The following is a 17,844-nucleotide window of genomic DNA, read 5'->3' on the forward strand; positions in this document are numbered from 1 at the left end:
CATATACTACCTGGCATGGGTGCACTACATGCGGACAGTCGCATTCGCCACGCCGCTTTGAACTCGTTCAATCCCAACAGCTTCATCATCAGGCTGACAGTAAACCCACCGGCTGGCTCCGACAATGACTTCCACCGTCTTAGAGACTTCGTGTCTAACTCATCTTGGAAACCGGCGACCTTCTTCTTGGTTTCGCTTCATCTTCAGGTCCAATTTGCATGCTGCGCAAAGATGTAGGATATTTGTATGAAAGCTATCTAATTTTTAGAAGCCACGCAGCGCGTTTGCGGCTATACCAAAATTTGCACGCTACTGGTAGACGCTGATGCTTCTTCCTGAGCTTGCATCGTGAAGAGAACTCTAGGGTACATCAGGATTCAGCTGCTAGATTTCCTGGTCAAGTCGGTCCATGCATACCCCTCTTATCGTCTCTTTCCCTACCCAACGATCTGGATGGACTGCCACTGTCGCATGGTGGAGGCACAGTTTCCATCGCACAACAACAATGCCCCCCTGCTCTTTCGGAATACCTCAGCAGATTCCGGCAGAATTCCATCTCAACAGACCACTATTGCACAGATCTCTTGACTCAAGAGTGAAGGACCTAGAGTGAGGCGGGCGCAGATGACAAGACTTTACTCGGTTGCGCAGTCAAGCTTACCAAGAGCCACTTAACATGGCGCAAATTTTAGGGACACACTTTGCATGGATTTAGTGGAACGTTGAAACGGGGAAATCTCCACACAAACCATCATCTTCTCTTTTTCCACGAGATCAGTGCAGCGGCTTCACCAACGACTCGGTCCAGAGAGGGAGGACATAACTCTACCCAAAAGGCGTTTAGGTTTGTAAACACTTTTACAGCACGTGGAAATCCAATTTATTATCGATTGACATCTCTTGCCTCTGGATCTTCTGTGACGTGAAATAGATGTTCCTATTTAGCCAACTAACGTTTCGAATCTCAGACGTCATCCAGAACTTTCCTTCCCCTTGAATACTTCGTCCCACTGCGTACACTTCCCTCCGTGCCTGCAACGGCAGCTCATCTTTACATCGCGCTAGCAGGAGCGTTGTAGATCAATTAGGTATTTCCCGCTGGTCTGACGAGCGTAGAGAATTATTACCCGGTTCTAGAAACTCGTTCACTCAAGAAGTTGGAAGGGCCTGGGGCACCTGTGGTGTAATGGGTAGAAGTGAGCAACCCGGAGTCCGGGACTCGAATTCTTCTCTCGAAAGCTTATATATTCAACAAATGTTTGAGTTGCGCCCATACCTGGGCTGCCTCTGATCGATCGCGAGCTTCAAGATCATGGCAGACGCTTCGAGAATTAGACTGACACTCAGCGCCAACCACCTAGGCCGGGCCGAGCGACCAGTAATTTTTTTCATCGAAACACGTGGACAGTTCAGACGCGTCGCATCTTCGAGACAGTTGACGAATCTAACTGACATTTTGTCCACCTCACTCGGACCTATGATACTGGATGGCGTTGCTCCAGTCCTTATCGGGACAGTGTACAATCTCAGCGACAGAACCGTCTCTCGTAAGATTCCAAGCATCCTGCAAGCGAATCGGGCCATCCGGGATACCGGAAGTCAACTCTGCATGCGTCAACCGCTGACTATCTAGCTGTTTACCGAAAACACGGAAGACGAGTTTGAGGAAATCACCTCATTGGAAGACTAGGTGAATCAGCGTCCATCTCCCCACATGAATCGCGAGGCTGTGTACCGGCTTCAATTCGACTCTAAGACGACGAAACGCAACTCGCTTGCATCGACATTGCTCAAGGCCGCTGGCTGGCCTGGCCCGTGCAACCAGGTCTTTATACTCCGACGTAGAGTTTCACTTCTGGATTATCAGCACCGACGGCCTGCAACTATACGATGAATCTCGCATGCATTTGCTCACATTCAGATTCAACCTGCTTGCCTTCTTCGCTTCTCTGATGAGATCTTACCCCACTCGCCTACTTTTGCCCTGTCCGAATGTCTGTGCGAATTATGACGGCGACGTACTGCGTGCAGACTTTACTGTGAAAGCGAGAGCGATGGAGTTGAGACGGTCGCCAACAAACTCTCCGCTGTAAATTGCGAGAACAGGGATTTTATGGAGATTGTGTGCATTGACGAGATAATGTTGAGACTCTCGGAGCTGCAGGAGCCGGAGGAAAAGCTTGAGAATCTACTGCATGCTGCGGTGAATCTTTGCGGTACGATGTAGGGAGTCACATTGGTTACGGCGCAATCTTCTAGGCAAGTAAGGAGACTTTTCACTACGCCTGCAGTCTGTATGGCTCAGCGCTGGGATCCTTTGCGAAGCCAACCAATACGAGACTCGAGTCCCTTTTAATCAAGGGCCGGCACTGGGAGCAATTGATCTGATTCTTCGGTACCACACTACCAGAAACTGTCTCCTCAACTGCTGCGTGCAGACCGACTTTCACTACACCCCGCACTCTCCCCTCCATCACACCCACCCTCCACTCTCGGAAACCCACCATCCGTCCTATCAATCTTCCTACTAAACGCCCCTCCCTTCTCCAGATCCAACCTTCCCGCAGCACCACCCGCAGCGCTGCATGGCGGCCCAGCAGTAGCATGCACCTGATGATCCGGATCCGCAAACACAAACTCCTCACCACCAAGTTCCCGCTCGATGTACCCATCCACCGTCGACACGCCCGGCGACTTAGAATTGAGAACCTGATTGCGGTTCTGCGACCGCCCGAGGCGCTGGCGCGCGCGGCGTACGGATGCGAAATTGTACCTCGCGTGCTCCTGCTGGACGGGCGCGGGGGCTCGGGAGCGGGTCCAGAAGGATCTACGAAACACTGATCGCGAGGGTCAATATAAGGTTAGAAAGCGTTTTTTAATTTTTTTTTTTTAATTTTTTTTTTTTAATTTTTTTTTTTAATTTTTTTTTCCCTCGGTGCGCGGCGCTGGACTTACGGGGTCGGAGACTCGCGGTGTTGACTGCCACGATGGCGATGCAGAATTCTCGGACGCCCCAGCGTGCGATGTTGAGGCTGATGATGTCCTGGACTATGGTTAGAGAGACGCGGGTTATACTAGGGAGGTTGTTAGATGGGTTGGGGGTGGGTGGGGAGGGTTTTTAAGTACCATGCTGCGAGGACGAAGAGGCCCGAGGCTAGGAGGATGAAGACGGCGAGACGACTGAGTAGGTTAGCAGAGGGTCAGTGATTGTTGGAGGTGGTATAAACGTACGTGCGTAGAGGTTTGTTCAGGTTCCAGAGTAGCGAGGTTGGGACGCTGAGAAGCTGTAGTGATTTAGAACGTGTAGAGACTTGGACGGATACAACGTACAAACACGTCTGTGACTGCATTGACGCAACTGCTGGCGATGAGGATGTTTGGTGATGCCGTGCACCGAACCGATGGTGGGGGGACGATCTGCCATCTTTGACGATATGGCAGGCACACGAGGCTCAAAGCCAACGTCAGGCCACAGAAGCCGGATACACAGAGGACGATTGTCACTCTCAACACCCATATCTGCCATTCCTGGAAGAATATACGCTGGTATAGCATGACAACAATGCCCTTGAGACAGAAAATGAGGACAAGGCTACGTTTCGTCAGTTCCGTTATGCCACCCTCCCAGTGGGTATAACGTACTAGGCATACCAAGTCCCCAGGAACAGTTTACTGCCATACGCGACCTCGTTGAGTTTCGCCCGATCGAACAACGCAGTCTCTGCAGCTGTGAAGTCGGTGTTCGTCCCCGTGTAGTACGTAATTTGGATGACGCCACACGAGTACGTCCAGGCGAACAGAGCAACAATGGCCAAGCCGTCGTCGAGTCGTAGACCTCGAATGCCGTCTGTGCGGAGCCGCACCGCGAATCTGAGGACAATCCACAGGACGCCGATGGAGTACAGCGTCCACACTTCCGGCAGGAATTCATCGTCACGCGCCGGCGCCATGATGAGAATGTCAGAGGCCTGACTTGGTGCCGCTTTGCGGTCGTTGCAGGGAATGAAAGAAGCGATGAATAGGTTCGATTTGCAGAATCGTCTACGGCTATGGCTCTAATTTTACATGGTAGTTTGAGGATGTCTGTGATGTACGTGGGAAGTAAGCAGGTTAGTAAAGTCAGAACGCAAGAGGCCGTCGAAATTCAGCCGAATAGCATCTCGATATATAAACACTAGAAGCGCCGGAGTAAGAATCGGGAACTCATCGGCCGAGCACGTGGCGGTCAAGACATTTGGCTGAGATATGGTCGTAAGCGGGCATGCAAGGCTTCTATACTTCTGGAAAGGTAAGAGGGATATGCGGAAGCGGGATCTCGGCCTGACTGCGAGTGAGATTCTGTACAAGGTTTGCGGAGTTGGGCCCGACGTCGACTCTCTGGCCGTCACAGCAGGCTGAAACACTTCCGACCTTCTCCGCGCATGTAAAATACCCCCGCTTCTAAAGGAACGAAGGCTCATCGATATCATCATGGGAAGTCTTGGCGATCTACGTGGAATTGTCGAGATCGTGGTCCCTGTTTATACCAGACGTGCATGCAACCAGCAAGTACCAAAAGATAGCTTATAGCTTAGCTTTTAGCTTCTCTGCGTGCTGATCCCACTCCCAGAATTCTCCTCTGAACCTGGTCTTCTCCCAATCCTCGTAGATTATCTTACTTTCTCTGTCTGTCTTGCTCTTGCACATCTTCTCCCAAACCAAGAGCTGCTCTTTGAATCCAGGATTCGGGTCGCAAACAGGCCTTCCTTCGCAGAGCTGTTTCAACGCTGTATCTGAATCAAGGTGGTATTTCCACATCAGATAGGCCACCACAAGGGTGGCGGACCGCGACTTGCCCATCGCGCAGTGAACGAAAACTCCTCCTGCATCTTCAGCACCGTCTCGATGTACATTGCCTTCAGTACTTTGAATCTGCTTGACTTCGCTGAGCGCTTCATCTATAAACCTGACTGCTTCCGGTATGTGCTGCAGGAGATCTTCGTTGGGATGATCTTCTGCCCGGATGTGGAAGTGTTTCAGGTGTGATGATCTATCCTGGAGCAAAGGGTCGTAATCAATAACCGATAGTACGTGTGTAATGCCGGCGGCACGTATCAGGTCGGTCTGAAAGAGCGCGTACAATCCGCCGATGTAGAGTTTGCCCGCCCGCGGAACCTGGTCGACCCAACCCATGCCTGTGTGCGCCGAGCTGCCGTGTAGAAGATATGACATGAGTTTCCAAGGAAGAAAAGGTACAGTTGATGCAAAGACGAACAGAACTTGGCCGCGCGTTGTGTGTGAAGGTGGGTGTGCAACAGGACTGCGCGAGGAGCAGATTGAGCCGAGGTCCACACGAGTCGACGACTCATGTAGAGCCGAATGTCCGTGATATTGATTACAGCTGCTATATGTCGCATTTGACTTGACCCTGACCTGAGCGAGGTCCAAAGCTCGGGTCGCTAACAACTCAAGATGAGTGCGGCTCAACTGACTACGCTAAGAGGAGCGAAAGTTGAAAGTGGGGCATGTCAGTGCGGCATCCCATCTGAACGAGGCTTTGTTCCCTCCTGTATCAGCCTTGTCGACGCCACACATTGTCACTATCTTGCAGGAGCACCGATGCAGGCGCATCACAACACGGCTGTACACAGCGAATATTCTACAAAAGCAAGACATTGAACCATCTACCCACGAAGCCATTAAAGGCACCGACTCCGAGAACATCGATCAAAATCACGCCGCAAGTGGCATCTCACGTCTTTCTATTGTGTATAATTCCTACCAAAGCGTCGCTCAACATTTGTCTCCTTCGAGGCACTTCAAGTTCTAACACAAAGCAATCACAACGGCTACAGACTGGAAAGACATCACCTTCGTCGATCATCTGTCATGCCGCGCGACGGGGATTGTCCCAATCGCTCAATGGGGACTAGTGTTCACATTCGCTTATATCACAGCTTTCACATACGTAGTGCCTCGAGATTTAATTTTAATTTTCAGGCTGAATTTCGGACTCTTCTTTCCAAATCGTGTACGGTGACCAACAGACACGGTCGATAACAGTCCTGCTTCTATTTCAAAAACTCTTCTTGATGAAAACAAAATGTGAGTCCAAAATGGGTAAACTCCACTTCAATACGGTTTACAATTGAGACTGCCTCCTGTGACGCTTATAAGGCTAAGTACAAGAGAGAACATGTTGTTGTAACGGTGTGCAGATTTCTGGCCAGTATCGTTAATCGTCACCATCACTGCAGCAATCAGCTGTGGCAGCCTTATAGCCTGGCAGATTACGAGTATTCGATTGTACCAAAGAGACTCCGCACGACAAAGCACTTTCCACAGTATTGCGTGGGTTACAACTCGACGTGTATGAGGGATCTACGAAGGAGCGTGATGCAGTAATAGTACACTTTGCCATAGACTATACTATAACGTACCAGTTAGCCAGGGGATAAACAGTAAATAATCTTTAGTTATGAGAAGAAGAAGAAGAAGAAGAAGAAGAAGAAGAAGAAGAAGAAGAAGAAGAAGAAGAAGAACTCTGATATAGAATGCACTACTTTAACAAAAAGCTTGCGTTAGTGAAACCTACACCAAGCTGTTCAGAATCCAAGATGCAAAAAATCACAAACGAGGATCGAGTTGACACAAGCAGAAAACAATTGTTCTCCTGCGTAACCACAACAGTCGATCAAGGTTGAAGACACTGAGTGTGACGAAATATGTGTGAATTACTGTCCCATTCTCTATCATATCAATCGAGAACTATCAACGGCCGTGGGACTTTGTTGATATCCCTGTCTGGAAGGGGTAGCCAATAAAAAATTGTAAGAGCAAAAGATAGACAAGAAATGAAGTGCTTCCTCTTCAGCGCTATAGACAGCCAAAAAACAACAAAAAGGACCGTATGGTATAGACGGGTCACATTTCCCAAAACACCAAGCATGGACATGAAACGCGAAGCGGCAAAACGACAAACGCTCAGCCATCTATAACAGCGCGGCGAGACCAAGAACAGCACCGACGACAGCAAGAATCGAGCCACCCAGGCTGGGCTCGATACTTGCTCCCGCGCCCGTGTTTTGCTGCGCACTGCCGCCCTGGCTGAACTCGGTGGAGCCACCGCCGCCCACTGTGCCGGAATCTCCTGTGGCCTGAGCGCCGCTCCCTGTTCCACTGGCAGCCGCTTGTGTCGATGTCTCCTCGGCGCGGTTACCGCCTCCAACGTTGCCACCAGGGACGTTGGCGACATCTGTTGCTGTCGGCTTGGCACCACCGGACTTGGGCGCTTCGCCGGGGTCCTCGCCGGTACCCATGAGCGAGCCAAGGATGACCTGGTCGTTTGTAATCTGGACGGTGTTGTTGGTACCGGATGCATCGGTGTACTTGTAGCTCTTGGAGCCGGGGGTCTGGATGCCTGGTGGCGGGTCGTAGCAGTCGACGGTGACTTCCTGGAAGCGGGCGTAGTAGTAGCCGTTTTGCATGTAGGGGCTGTTCCAGTCAATCTCGCCACCAGCCCAGTTCACGGTACCCTTGTCGTTGGTGGGCAGACCGGCGGGCCAGAGGGAGAGCATGATGCGGGCGGGAGTCTGGGGGTAGTCGAAGCGGCCAGACGTGCCGTTCCATGTGTCCTTGCGGTCGAGAGTGCGCGTGTCTTGGCCGTCGATGGACCAGGTGAGGGAGTCCGGCTTCCAGTCGATGCAGTACTCGTGCATGCTTTCGACCGTGTTACCTCCGTCTACGGTCAAGTTCTTGCCGTTAGTGTCTGTGGAGAGTCAGCCGTGTGCAAATCTGAAGATGCGCAGTGCTACGTACAAACTGTGACACCCTGGGAGTAGTAGTTGGACTGGACATGGGCGGTATCGACACCGATCCACTCAAAGTCAATCTCGTCCTTGACATCGGACATGAGAATGAAGGCCGTCACGACACCTTTGCCCTGGGCGGTGGTGAGCTTGGAGCAGATCTTGCCGTACCAGACGTAGTGTGTCGATGCCATCAGTGTGCCGACGGTGCCCTGGGCCATGGTCAGGAGCGTCGACTTGGTGCCGCTGCTGGGGTCCGTGTAGATGGCGGGCATGCCCTGCGATTGCCAGTCAATCTTGGACGCATCGCCGAGGTACTTGTCGATGCTCTGGACGTTGCTGAGCGTGTCGAGGGCCCAGGTGCCCGACTTGCACACGGGGCCGGGCACACACGAGTCGAACGAGTGGGACATGAGCGGATCGCAGCCGCCGAGACAGAAAGCGCCGACACCACAGTCACCGTATACTGCGAGTCTGTTAGCAGCGCATCTTGGCAGCTGGGGCGAGAGGGCGCGCACGCGAGCAGCATGGTGTGTCGGACGGGCAGTGGCTGTCCTTTGTGCATTTGGCGCCAGCGTAGGCAGTACCAGCGAGGGTAGCTGCCACAAGGACAGCGGAGAGCAGGTCGCGAACCATGGTCGTACGTGTTTCCGTAGCGAGGATGCTGTGTAAGGGTGCTAGGAGCAGCTCGTGCGGCGTGCAGCGTGCAGCTGTCAAAAACCGGCGGCCAACTTTAAAAAACAAACACGAAAACGATGCGTCCAAGAATGCCTTTCCCGGAGTGCGTGAACAGGCGGGCGTGAAGGGATCCGGGGCCGAGGCCTAGCAAAGGAGGCAACTGGACGTGTGGGTGGGTATGGGTATGGCGAGGGTAGGTGCCCCTGAAGCGTAGTGGAGCAGTCTTGCGAGCGCTGTTTGTAGCGAGCGTCGAGGGTCACAAGGAGAGCGACCAGGGGGATGATTAGTAGAGATGAGGAGTCGAAGAGACAGGCAGCAAACGAAACACGCGAGCGATGCAGAGACGAGCGACTTTGTAAGAACGAGCCGCGACTGCACGACAAGGGGGAACACGAATGGCGACTGGGCGGTGGGCACCATGGTCCCAAAGGGAAAGAGGGTGAGTGGTGACACAAGGAGCTAAGGGCCCCACTGCCCGATCTGGGTGCGCTAGGGTCGTATCGAGACACGCCATGCACATCATCAGCGAACCATGTCTCGCATTGCGCGCCTCTTCAAGCCTTCTCCTCGGCCAACACGAGCGGCGCAGGACGGGCTGCTTGCCTCGCATTGCACGCCTCTTCATGCCTTCTCTTCTGCCACTACGAGCGGTGCAGGACGAGCTGCTTGCCTGGACGCCCACAGCGCCATCGACCGTCTCTCTTGCTGCGTCTTTTCACCACCATCTGCCCTGCATCGCCACCCTACAGCCCGTAGCAGCCTGCTAGCGCATCTCGACCGTGTCTACCGGCCGCAAGCTAGCGGGGGGCGGCTCAGCCGCACTAACCCCGGATATAGCAAAAGAAGGTGGGGACGCGTGAGGCTAAGGATAGAACAGGCTTAGTGGATTGCGCTATCAGCTTGTTTAGCAGGCTCTGATATTGTTCCAAGCGCACTAAAGGGCATCTACTCGTCTGATCTTCCCGACTTAATTAGTCTCCCACACCCCCCTGCTAGCTTGTGGCCAAAGAATCGAGTTTCTACGGTAGGTATTCATGTTCTTACTCCAGCCAGCCTATCGAGAACCAGCGTGCAGCGAGCCCTGCATCGCACAACCCCGCGCCCCACGCGCTCTGTACGCCAACAACACCCTGGAATGTGCATCCATCTGTCAGGCTGTGTTTGTTTGGCCTGCGTCAACGCCGCACGGGCGCACTGGCTGGGGAACGCATCTGCATTCCGTGTGCCTCTGCCAATGCGTCGTGCGACTTGTTGGCCGTTGCCCCTGACCGACCGGAATCGTGGCTGCCGAGTACGAGCAGAACACCGATTCGGCGCACCGTCGACATGATCACCCTGCCAGACGTCACATGCTCTAGTGACTGCACATGTGAGCACGCTTGTGCTATTCACTGGTTTTCTGCAGTGGAAAGACAGACACATGCACGTGCAAGGCAAGCTTTTGTGAGACGAGTATTTTTCTGCGTTTACTTTCGGTGATCGTCGATGCTGTCGCTAAAACACTCATCTAGTTTGGAGAGTCAGGCACGATAATGTGCTTGCTTCGCTCAGCATACGCCTGCGCCCGGTCGATCAACCTTGTGCATGCCACTTCCCTACTCATGCTTGTGATACACCTTCACATACCGCACGTGCTCGACGCCCTGTACATCCTCGTGTCTCTGCGCCACAATCTTGTACCCGCCCAGCTTCGGCCATAACTTGGTCCAGCAGAACCAGTAGAAGACACCCAGCAGCAACACGGCGACACCAACAACAGGGAACACATAGTATGGGTAGCCGTCAGCGTTCCAGTCGCCATCCGGAGGGATGAAGGGAACAAGCGCGAGGAAGATGTTGGCTGCGAGATATAGAACTGCGATGGGGAGGTACGTGTGCCACGGCGATTCCCAGCGTTCCTTCTTCGAATAGTGCAGGTAGATGAGACCAGCCGTCACGAATCCGTTGATCCACGCTCCTGGGTAGGTGTATAGATCGGTGATGAAGTTGTATGCGGGCCCTGCCGGGGGCGCAACAAGCACAATGACAGTGATGAGCCAGTGCAAGAAGAGCGCGGGAGCCGGCGCGTTGAAGGGCTTGTTGGACGCCCAGAACTTGCTGAAAGGTAGGAGGCCCTCCTTGGCAAACTCCTGGTTCAGACGAGAATGAGCGAAGCTGACCGCGAGCACGTTGCCCAGGTTGCTGAGAGCGACAAAGGCGGGAAGACTGCGCGCTCCAGCGCTGTCGCCGAAGACGTTACGAAAGAAGACACCGGCAACAATCGCCTCACTCCCCGCAAGGTCTTCCTTCGAGATGGCAGCGAAGTAGGCCACGTTGGCGAGCACATAGAGGATGGTAGTACCGCCAATAGCGAGAGGCGCAGCCCAGCTGAGCGTCTTCTTCGGGTTCTTGACCTCGGAAAGCACATAATTTGCATTCTCCCATCCCTTGTAAGAATAGATGATACGGAGTAAGGCTTGGCAGTATTGGTAAGCACCACCTCCGCCGTAGCCCTCACCAACCTCGAGACTAAAGGCATTGTCGAAATTGTGCGGGTTGGGTACTTTGCGGTGTCCAGCAAGAGCAGCGAAGCCTGAAAAAACGATGAAGAGCAGAACGAATACCTTGAAGATGCCTAGTACGTTGAACAAGCGGATACCCCATTTTGGTGCAATGGCGTGCAGTCCGACAGAGAAGCTGACGCAGGCAATGGCAATCCCACGTGCAATCCATCCGTCGTCCTCGCTGCCAGAAGCTAGCAAGCAGTAGCGTCCGAAAGCCAGACTGTTGCCGGAAGAGAAGCCAAGCAGGAGCATCTGGGATGCAAGGACGCATGTGGCAACATACTTGGGATGTCGATATACCCGCTCGAGGTAGTTCTTCTCGCCGCCTGATCGTGGAATCGCAAGACCGAATTCGATGAAGACTGACAGACCAGCAAAGGTGAGGATGCCGCCGATGATCCAGAGGAAAAGCGATACACCAACTGAGCCTGTAGCAGCAAAAATGCCAGACGGGGTGGAGAAGACTACGGAGCGTGTCAGCTTGCATGCCGTATCAAATGGACCATGGTAACTCACTTCCAGTGCCGATCATTTTGTTCAGGATGACAAAAACGGTACCAGTGTAGCCGAGTTTTTGGCTGTCATCGTAGACGAATGCTTGATCTGTCTGTACACTGACATGGTCATCCGCGTAGGCTGGCGGAGCTGGTAATGTTTCGTGACCGCTTTCGCGCGCGACCTTACGGTCGTCTTCGTCGAACTTGGTAGCCATATCGATTATCTGAAGATTCTCAGGGTGCCTGGGCCTAGGCAGAGGTCGAGATGGAGTTGCGGCTCACTTAGCGCGGGCGCCGTGTGATGGTTGGACTGCAAGTGGGGACCAGTGGAGCGGTTGCGCTGCATGCTCTGGTGTACAATGCTGGGGCAGGGTAGGGTCATATACCCACCTGCTATGGCGTGCTTGTCCTTCACCAAACTCCAAGCTACCCCAAGCCAGAAAGGTTTCGCGCAGAACGCCTACATTTCGCGATCGTCATATGAATTGACGTTTCGTGTCTTGGGCTGCATGGTAACCAAACGGTGGGTGTCCCTTATCAGCGCTGAGTGGTCAAGAGCTACCCAATCAGGAAGGTCAAGCAAATGCTTTGGTGAAGCACTCTTGGTACGCGCCATCAGCGGTGCGCAGAGTGATCAGCTCCGATGTCGTGATTGCTCGGCGTAATCCACCGCGTATAGAACCACTTGGCAAGTACAAAAACGTCGCGCTGTCTGGACAGAAACCTGAGTTGGTGGCGGCAGCAACTGCTTGTCCTTCGCGATGGATTTTTTTCGAGAAAGGAGTTCGGTGCGTCTAAGGAAGGTGCTCGAGTTCTGGCGGGGACTCTGAAAGCATGGCGGAGGCGGCGAGAATTTGCCAAGTAATCATCTCACTGTCGCAACAGACTCATAGCCTTGAAGTGCTACATCTCTTTAGCGTAAGGACATCGAGGCTGACAATGCGTCAGGTTAGTGTTTGCGTAGCGAACTGCTCACTATCCTGTGCCCTGCGCTTCCTTCGCTTAGTAATCTGCGCTATCCAGCCTCAACCTCGATGTCTGAACGCGTTGCATCAACTCTCATTTCCAAGGACCGCCAGCAAATGCGTATTGCGCGATGGAAAGATCTGGGATTATCTCCTCTATCCTGGGCGAGATCCCATGTCATCACAGCCGCGCTGAGCAGACCGAGTGACCGATCTGCTACAGTACTTCGTCGATACCTTCGATCTGTGCCACGAGAAACCGCAATTATGGGGTCCGCTTCCGGATCCTTGGTGGGCGGTGGACGATGGTATGATTGCGCGCTGTTTGGTTTCAGACAGTGTGGTGGACAACACCGACTCATCCGCCCGGCAGATGAATTATCAAGCTTCACCCGTCGACATCTACAAAGCTTGATTCACGCCATAACAGCCACAATGCAGGAACGGGATGACAGAATCACTAAATTTGCGAACCATCCATTGACACGAAATGGCTTGTCGTTACCGTTGTCATATTGATGAGCGCGAAATAACGCCGGGCTTCATCTCGGTCGAGCCGGGCCAGTGCTTCTAGTCCAGCTGACGATTGGTGGATCATCTTCATCGAAACACCCCACAAACCCCAGGAACTGTAGGTGCCACACCCCGCGTCAGGAATATCCTTGGACTGCTTGGTTGGATCATGCACCACGAGTGGAACAGCGGTCGTCCGCGGCATGATGGCGCGACTTGAAGGCACCCAGAAAATTTGTGCATACGCGTTAGAGCGTTAGCAACGTTGGACACCGAGTACCCATGCTGCAGTTTTCCCGTCGTGCAAGGTGCCTGGATTCAGGTTTGCACCCCCACGATCAACATCTCCTATATAAAGCGACGCGCCCAGACTTTTGAGAACGGAACACAATTCGGTGTTGCTGAGTGGAGCCTTTATTTCATCGCGTTTTCGACGTTTTGAAGTCCGGCTTCGCCACACGATCATCAACTCGAGATGCGTCTTACCTTCGCAGTAGCTTGCCTGCTCGAGGCTTGCTTCGCCGTGTCGACCGTCAATCGCAAAGCATGCCAGCAACCCACCACGAATCCTCTGGACGGCTGCCCGAAGAACACACTTTTGGTCGGCCCTGGTCAGACATATAAGACCGTTCAGTCTGCGATTCTCAGCCTGCCAAACAACACGGATGCTTCGCATATCCTTGTTCTGCCTGGAAATTACACGGAACAGGTCAACGTCACTCGTCCTGGTCCTGTATACCTGTTTGGTCAGACCAAGTACCCGAACGATCAGAGCAAAAACACGGTCAACGTCATTTGGAGCAACGCTACTGGCAGTGGCATTACTCCTAACGTCGATAATGCGTACACATCCACACTCACGGTAGCGCCCACTTTCAACTCTAGTATTACTGGAAGTGGCCCTACCGGTAACCCCGTGCCTGCAGACACCCCGTTCGGCAATTCTGACTTCCGAGCGTACAACCTGAACTTTGTCAATGACTACAGACCCTACTCTGCTGGACCATCTCTTGCCGTTTCGGTGAGCTATGCGAACGCAGGCTTCTACTTCTGCGGATTCTACTCGTACCAGGACACAGTAAGCAGGTCTATTAATTGTTTCGGTTGCAACCCTAACTTAAGCTTCAGGTCTATGTTGGAAAACTTGGCAATGCGTACTTCTACCAGAACGAGATCGCAGGTCAAACCGACTTCTTCTACGGTTTCGGTACTGCGTGGATCCAGTCCAGCCTTGTAACACTGCGTAACTGCAATGGAGGTATCACAGCCTGGAAAGGCACCAACACAACATTCGTGAACAAATATGTATGTGACACGATAATTCCTACACTGGACACCGCTGACCCTATCTAGGGCGTCTACATTCATGACTCGAAAGTCCAGAAGGCAAACTCGTCTCTTGAGTTGACTGGAAAATGCGCTCTCGGCCGACCTTGGAACGCTCTACATCGCTCCATTTTTGCCAACACGTACCTTGACGACTCAATCCAGCCTGCTGGATACATTAAGTGGAGCGCCTCGGACCCTCGCGTGGCTGCCAACACAACAATGGCTGAATACAAGGACTACGGCCCCGGCTTTAATGCTACAGGCAGGGCTGCGAGTAACATCACCATTGTCATGACCGACAAACAGTACGAGCCTTACTCGGCAGTTGACAAGGTTTTCCAATATCCTTTCACTGGCAAGTTTGGAAACACTGCATGGATCGATAGTGACCCAGAGAGGTGATACCGTAGTATAGGAATCTAATGAACACGCACACTCTTCACAAAATCGGTCTTTCCTGAGTAGCCTCGCAGTAAATCACTATTTTGCATTTCGTTCTCTGCCAAAGGGCCACCCGATTCCCGAGCACTGACGTCATCGGGGGGACAATTACATCCAGACCAGATCGATGTTCAGATCACAGTAGTCGTTGACTGCATTCTTGAAGCCTTCGCAATCATCACAAACCTCGTTGCTGCTCCAAATCACAGCTTGCGTTAGTGATGGGGCAGGCTGATGCCGACCCAGTCCCTAAGACACTCTCCCAGTCGTTCTTGCTCCAGAAAGAGGCGTTCTCTCTTCTGCCGATGTCTCATCTTCATGGCATCCGGCTCAGTCTCGAGAATCCGCCGATTTATTTCCATTTGTTGACTTTGGGCGATCATCTGCTCGACTTTTTGCTGCAGTGCGGGGGAACTGTTCACCACGGTCCGAAAGTGTTATGGTGCGATCAACCTAGGACTTCGCGAAACAGAACCCGGCACGCTTGTTGGCAGGGAATGGTGCCGTGTACTCTCGCAGCTTCTGACTTTGCGAACCTAGAAGAATGGCGATGTGCCGCCTGCGTTGGTCCCACTGAGGAACCTTCTCAGCAGCCGCCGCCTCACATTGGCGATATTCTTCTTTTCGTTGGCACGAATTAGTTGCGACAAGTCCAGGCACAACGACCCTCGTGTTCTTTCGCACAATTGTCAGCGTTAGCTTCCAGACGGACGTTGACGTTCTCCAGCCTTCCTCATAAAGCTGCTCCCATAAATGCGCTGCGACGTTCACCATTTACAGCATTGACGTTTGCGCCATGTCCGACACGCAGTGACACAATCAGATGATGGCATTACCTTGTGCTCGTCATCAATACAGTATGTCCACGTTCATCTCATTCATGCAAGAACAGCTCACACTCCTCGGAGGTTGCAAGGTAGTTTCGAGCGGCGGCCATGTCCCCGAACAGACCGCAAGTGGCATCCTCTGGACCCTCTGGTGTACGTAAATGTCGACGAAGTCGCTCCGAAGTTTCCAACATGGGTTGCCATCTGATTCAGCATCGACCCAGCCCAAAATGCGCATACAATCGGCCAAATTGTGGGTATCACCGTCCACCGAAGGGCGATCCGCATTGCTGAATCGGGCCCTTCTCTTATCGGTCTCGAAGCCCACGAGCTGCTGCTCCTCGTTGATCGGGTAGGAGCACTTCCGCTAGGATAACAATTCGACTGCTTTTTTCCACGAAGCCCACAGCTGTGTCAATGAGGTCGCTCATAGTAGGGGCACCTGACACAAGCTCTGCACCCCTGAGGAATGGGGTCGGTTCCCGGGACACCGAACACGTTCGACTAACGTTTCCTGCTTCTCTCTGCTTATTAGATGTGATTTGTGTATTCTTGCTACCTAGAGATTTTATTTTATTTACTTTTAGCACTTGACAAGTACTTTTCTACTTTCTAACTAGTTACACTTCGGCCTTAAAAATACCAGATGTACGCAATTTAGCTAAAGTTCAGCCGCGCGTAGAGAATTCTGCTTCGTAATAGAGGGGTAGCAGAGGTTGCCTAAGGGGTAGAGGTAGAGACAGGTTGAAGGAAGAGGTAGACTAGTAGAGGGTTCCTAGCACTTGCTTAACATAGTAGCAGATCTACTAGCTAATAAAGCGAGGCATTCAGTTTAGCGTGACTTGTTGAAATTTAATGTAACTGACACCGAACGTTTGGTGCTCTGGACACCGGCCATACTCCTCAGGGACACGTCCAAACACAACCCATCAATTTTCGGACAACAAAGCTCATATTGCGAGTACCAGGCAAGGCTGAGGGCTGGCCTTCACTGTTCTCGCTGTCTGGTGGTCGACTGGTGCAAGGTGCTTGCAGGCGATTGTGGATCGAGACTGGGCTTTTGTGCTGGTTGTCGTGTAAAGTGTTGGGTCAGTCCGTCAGGCTGAACATCAGGTGAAAACAGGTCCCAGGCTCAATGTGGCGCAGCACGTGGGCAGAATCCACCAGTCCATCTCGCACTCTGCTTAAATAGATTATGAATATACATTTCTCGGGTAATCTCAAGAGCACAAAACACACAGGTATTGACATGAGTTTGCTACAGGGTCCAATAAATTTTGAATGCACGGATTTTGCGAAAGGCCTGCACAACTACTGCCATCACCCCTCAAACTAGTCCAAAGGAGTTAAGAGAGAAATCACCAGTCAACTTCGATCACTAGACTCCCTCGTATTTTGATTTGAACGCATACAGTGAATATCGGCGACCCCGTTGACTGAGCCCAATATAGTTTTGTAACAAGCTGTTAGCCTGGAGCTGTTACGGGTTGGTCTGGCAACACTCAGCCTCCGTGCTTCTGCAAAACTGGCGGCATCGGGAAGGAGGCAGGTGCCCTGGATGCACATCATACTATAACTGTGACTCTTATATCTCAAGTCTTTGTGGACCTTTCGATGTGCCTAGCCTCGAGCCCCGGGTTTGGAAGACGACAACGAGAATTCTGACCCAGTGCGAACACAGGACGCAAATTGCTATTTCTTACGCACAAAAATCTGGAATTGATATTTCTGAGTACATACAGCTATCACAACTACGTAGACTACCACTGATGCTTTGCACAATAATTTTTGCTATGGTCTCTCATCATGGAATTTCAATGATAGCTTGCCACTTCAAAGCCATTGGCTGCTTTTGTTACTAGTCTTACGCATATACCCACCACGGTGACACATCTTTGGGGTTTCGATTAGGAAGGTGTCAGTTCCATGGTCTTTGTACCATAATGATTTTGGAAAGACCTCGCAAGGGTCTCCAAATTCTAACCTCGATGCCGTACACAAGACCTTCGGCTGCGTGCGGTGCGCTCACGACTGTTTTGCTTGGAACATCCAACTCAAAGGCTCTATTGGAAGGTGAAAATTCTATTTTGAGGGGCGGAGATTATGTCTGGCTTCGGAAGACAAGCAGAACGCACTCTCTCTAATCTCGATTGCATCAAGTCCTGATGCTAAGGGCTTCTCATCCGCCGCTCTCCAAGACCACAAGCCCTCGAGCGCTCTTCCGCCAGATCAAGAACCACGGAAGACATGTTAGAATTTAGCAT

The 17,844-nt window shown here is 52.3% G+C and overlaps 5 protein-coding genes across 5 annotated transcripts, besides 3 other annotated features; 1 reads left to right on the top strand and 4 right to left on the bottom strand.

Annotated features, from left to right (window-relative positions):
- Positions 1 to 2,421: 2,421 nt before the first annotated feature.
- On the bottom strand, positions 2,422 to 3,950 carry EKO05_0002700 (uncharacterized protein; the record flags this gene model as incomplete). The annotated part of the gene is made up of 6 exons (XM_059635973.1): positions 2,422 to 2,837; positions 2,956 to 3,074; positions 3,127 to 3,180; positions 3,232 to 3,284; positions 3,331 to 3,592; positions 3,643 to 3,950. 6 exons carry the CDS (start codon positions 3,948 to 3,950, stop codon positions 2,422 to 2,424), a joined length of 1,212 nt encoding a protein of 403 aa, XP_059491956.1.
- Positions 2,872 to 2,929: a tandem repeat.
- A 613-nt stretch (positions 3,951 to 4,563) lies between the features above and the next one.
- EKO05_0002701 (uncharacterized protein) lies at positions 4,564 to 5,172 on the bottom strand (the record flags this gene model as incomplete). Its single annotated transcript, XM_038945118.2, has 1 exon — positions 4,564 to 5,172. One exon carries the CDS (start codon positions 5,170 to 5,172, stop codon positions 4,564 to 4,566), a length of 609 nt encoding a protein of 202 aa, XP_038801291.2.
- Positions 5,173 to 6,460: 1,288 nt separating this feature from the next.
- Positions 6,461 to 6,521: a tandem repeat.
- Positions 6,522 to 6,971: 450 nt separating this feature from the next.
- EKO05_0002702 (putative glycosidase CRH2) lies at positions 6,972 to 8,423 on the bottom strand (the record flags this gene model as incomplete). Its single annotated transcript, XM_038937892.1, has 3 exons — positions 6,972 to 7,747; positions 7,798 to 8,253; positions 8,306 to 8,423. 3 exons carry the CDS (start codon positions 8,421 to 8,423, stop codon positions 6,972 to 6,974), a joined length of 1,350 nt encoding a protein of 449 aa, XP_038801292.1.
- A 1,637-nt stretch (positions 8,424 to 10,060) lies between these two features.
- On the bottom strand, positions 10,061 to 11,720 carry EKO05_0002703 (uncharacterized protein; the record flags this gene model as incomplete). The annotated part of the gene is made up of 2 exons (XM_038937951.1): positions 10,061 to 11,472; positions 11,525 to 11,720. 2 exons carry the CDS (start codon positions 11,718 to 11,720, stop codon positions 10,061 to 10,063), a joined length of 1,608 nt encoding a protein of 535 aa, XP_038801293.1.
- Positions 11,721 to 13,458: 1,738 nt separating this feature from the next.
- EKO05_0002704 (Pectinesterase) lies at positions 13,459 to 14,714 on the top strand (the record flags this gene model as incomplete). Its single annotated transcript, XM_038937833.1, has 3 exons — positions 13,459 to 14,061; positions 14,112 to 14,288; positions 14,337 to 14,714. 3 exons carry the CDS (start codon positions 13,459 to 13,461, stop codon positions 14,712 to 14,714), a joined length of 1,158 nt encoding a protein of 385 aa, XP_038801294.1.
- A 1,589-nt stretch (positions 14,715 to 16,303) lies between these two features.
- Positions 16,304 to 16,351: a tandem repeat.
- The last annotated feature ends 1,493 nt before the right edge of the window (positions 16,352 to 17,844 follow it).

Source organism: Ascochyta rabiei, chromosome 4 (assembly GCF_004011695.2).
Source record: "Ascochyta rabiei chromosome 4, complete sequence".
NCBI classification, from domain to species: domain Eukaryota; kingdom Fungi; phylum Ascomycota; class Dothideomycetes; order Pleosporales; family Didymellaceae; genus Ascochyta; species Ascochyta rabiei.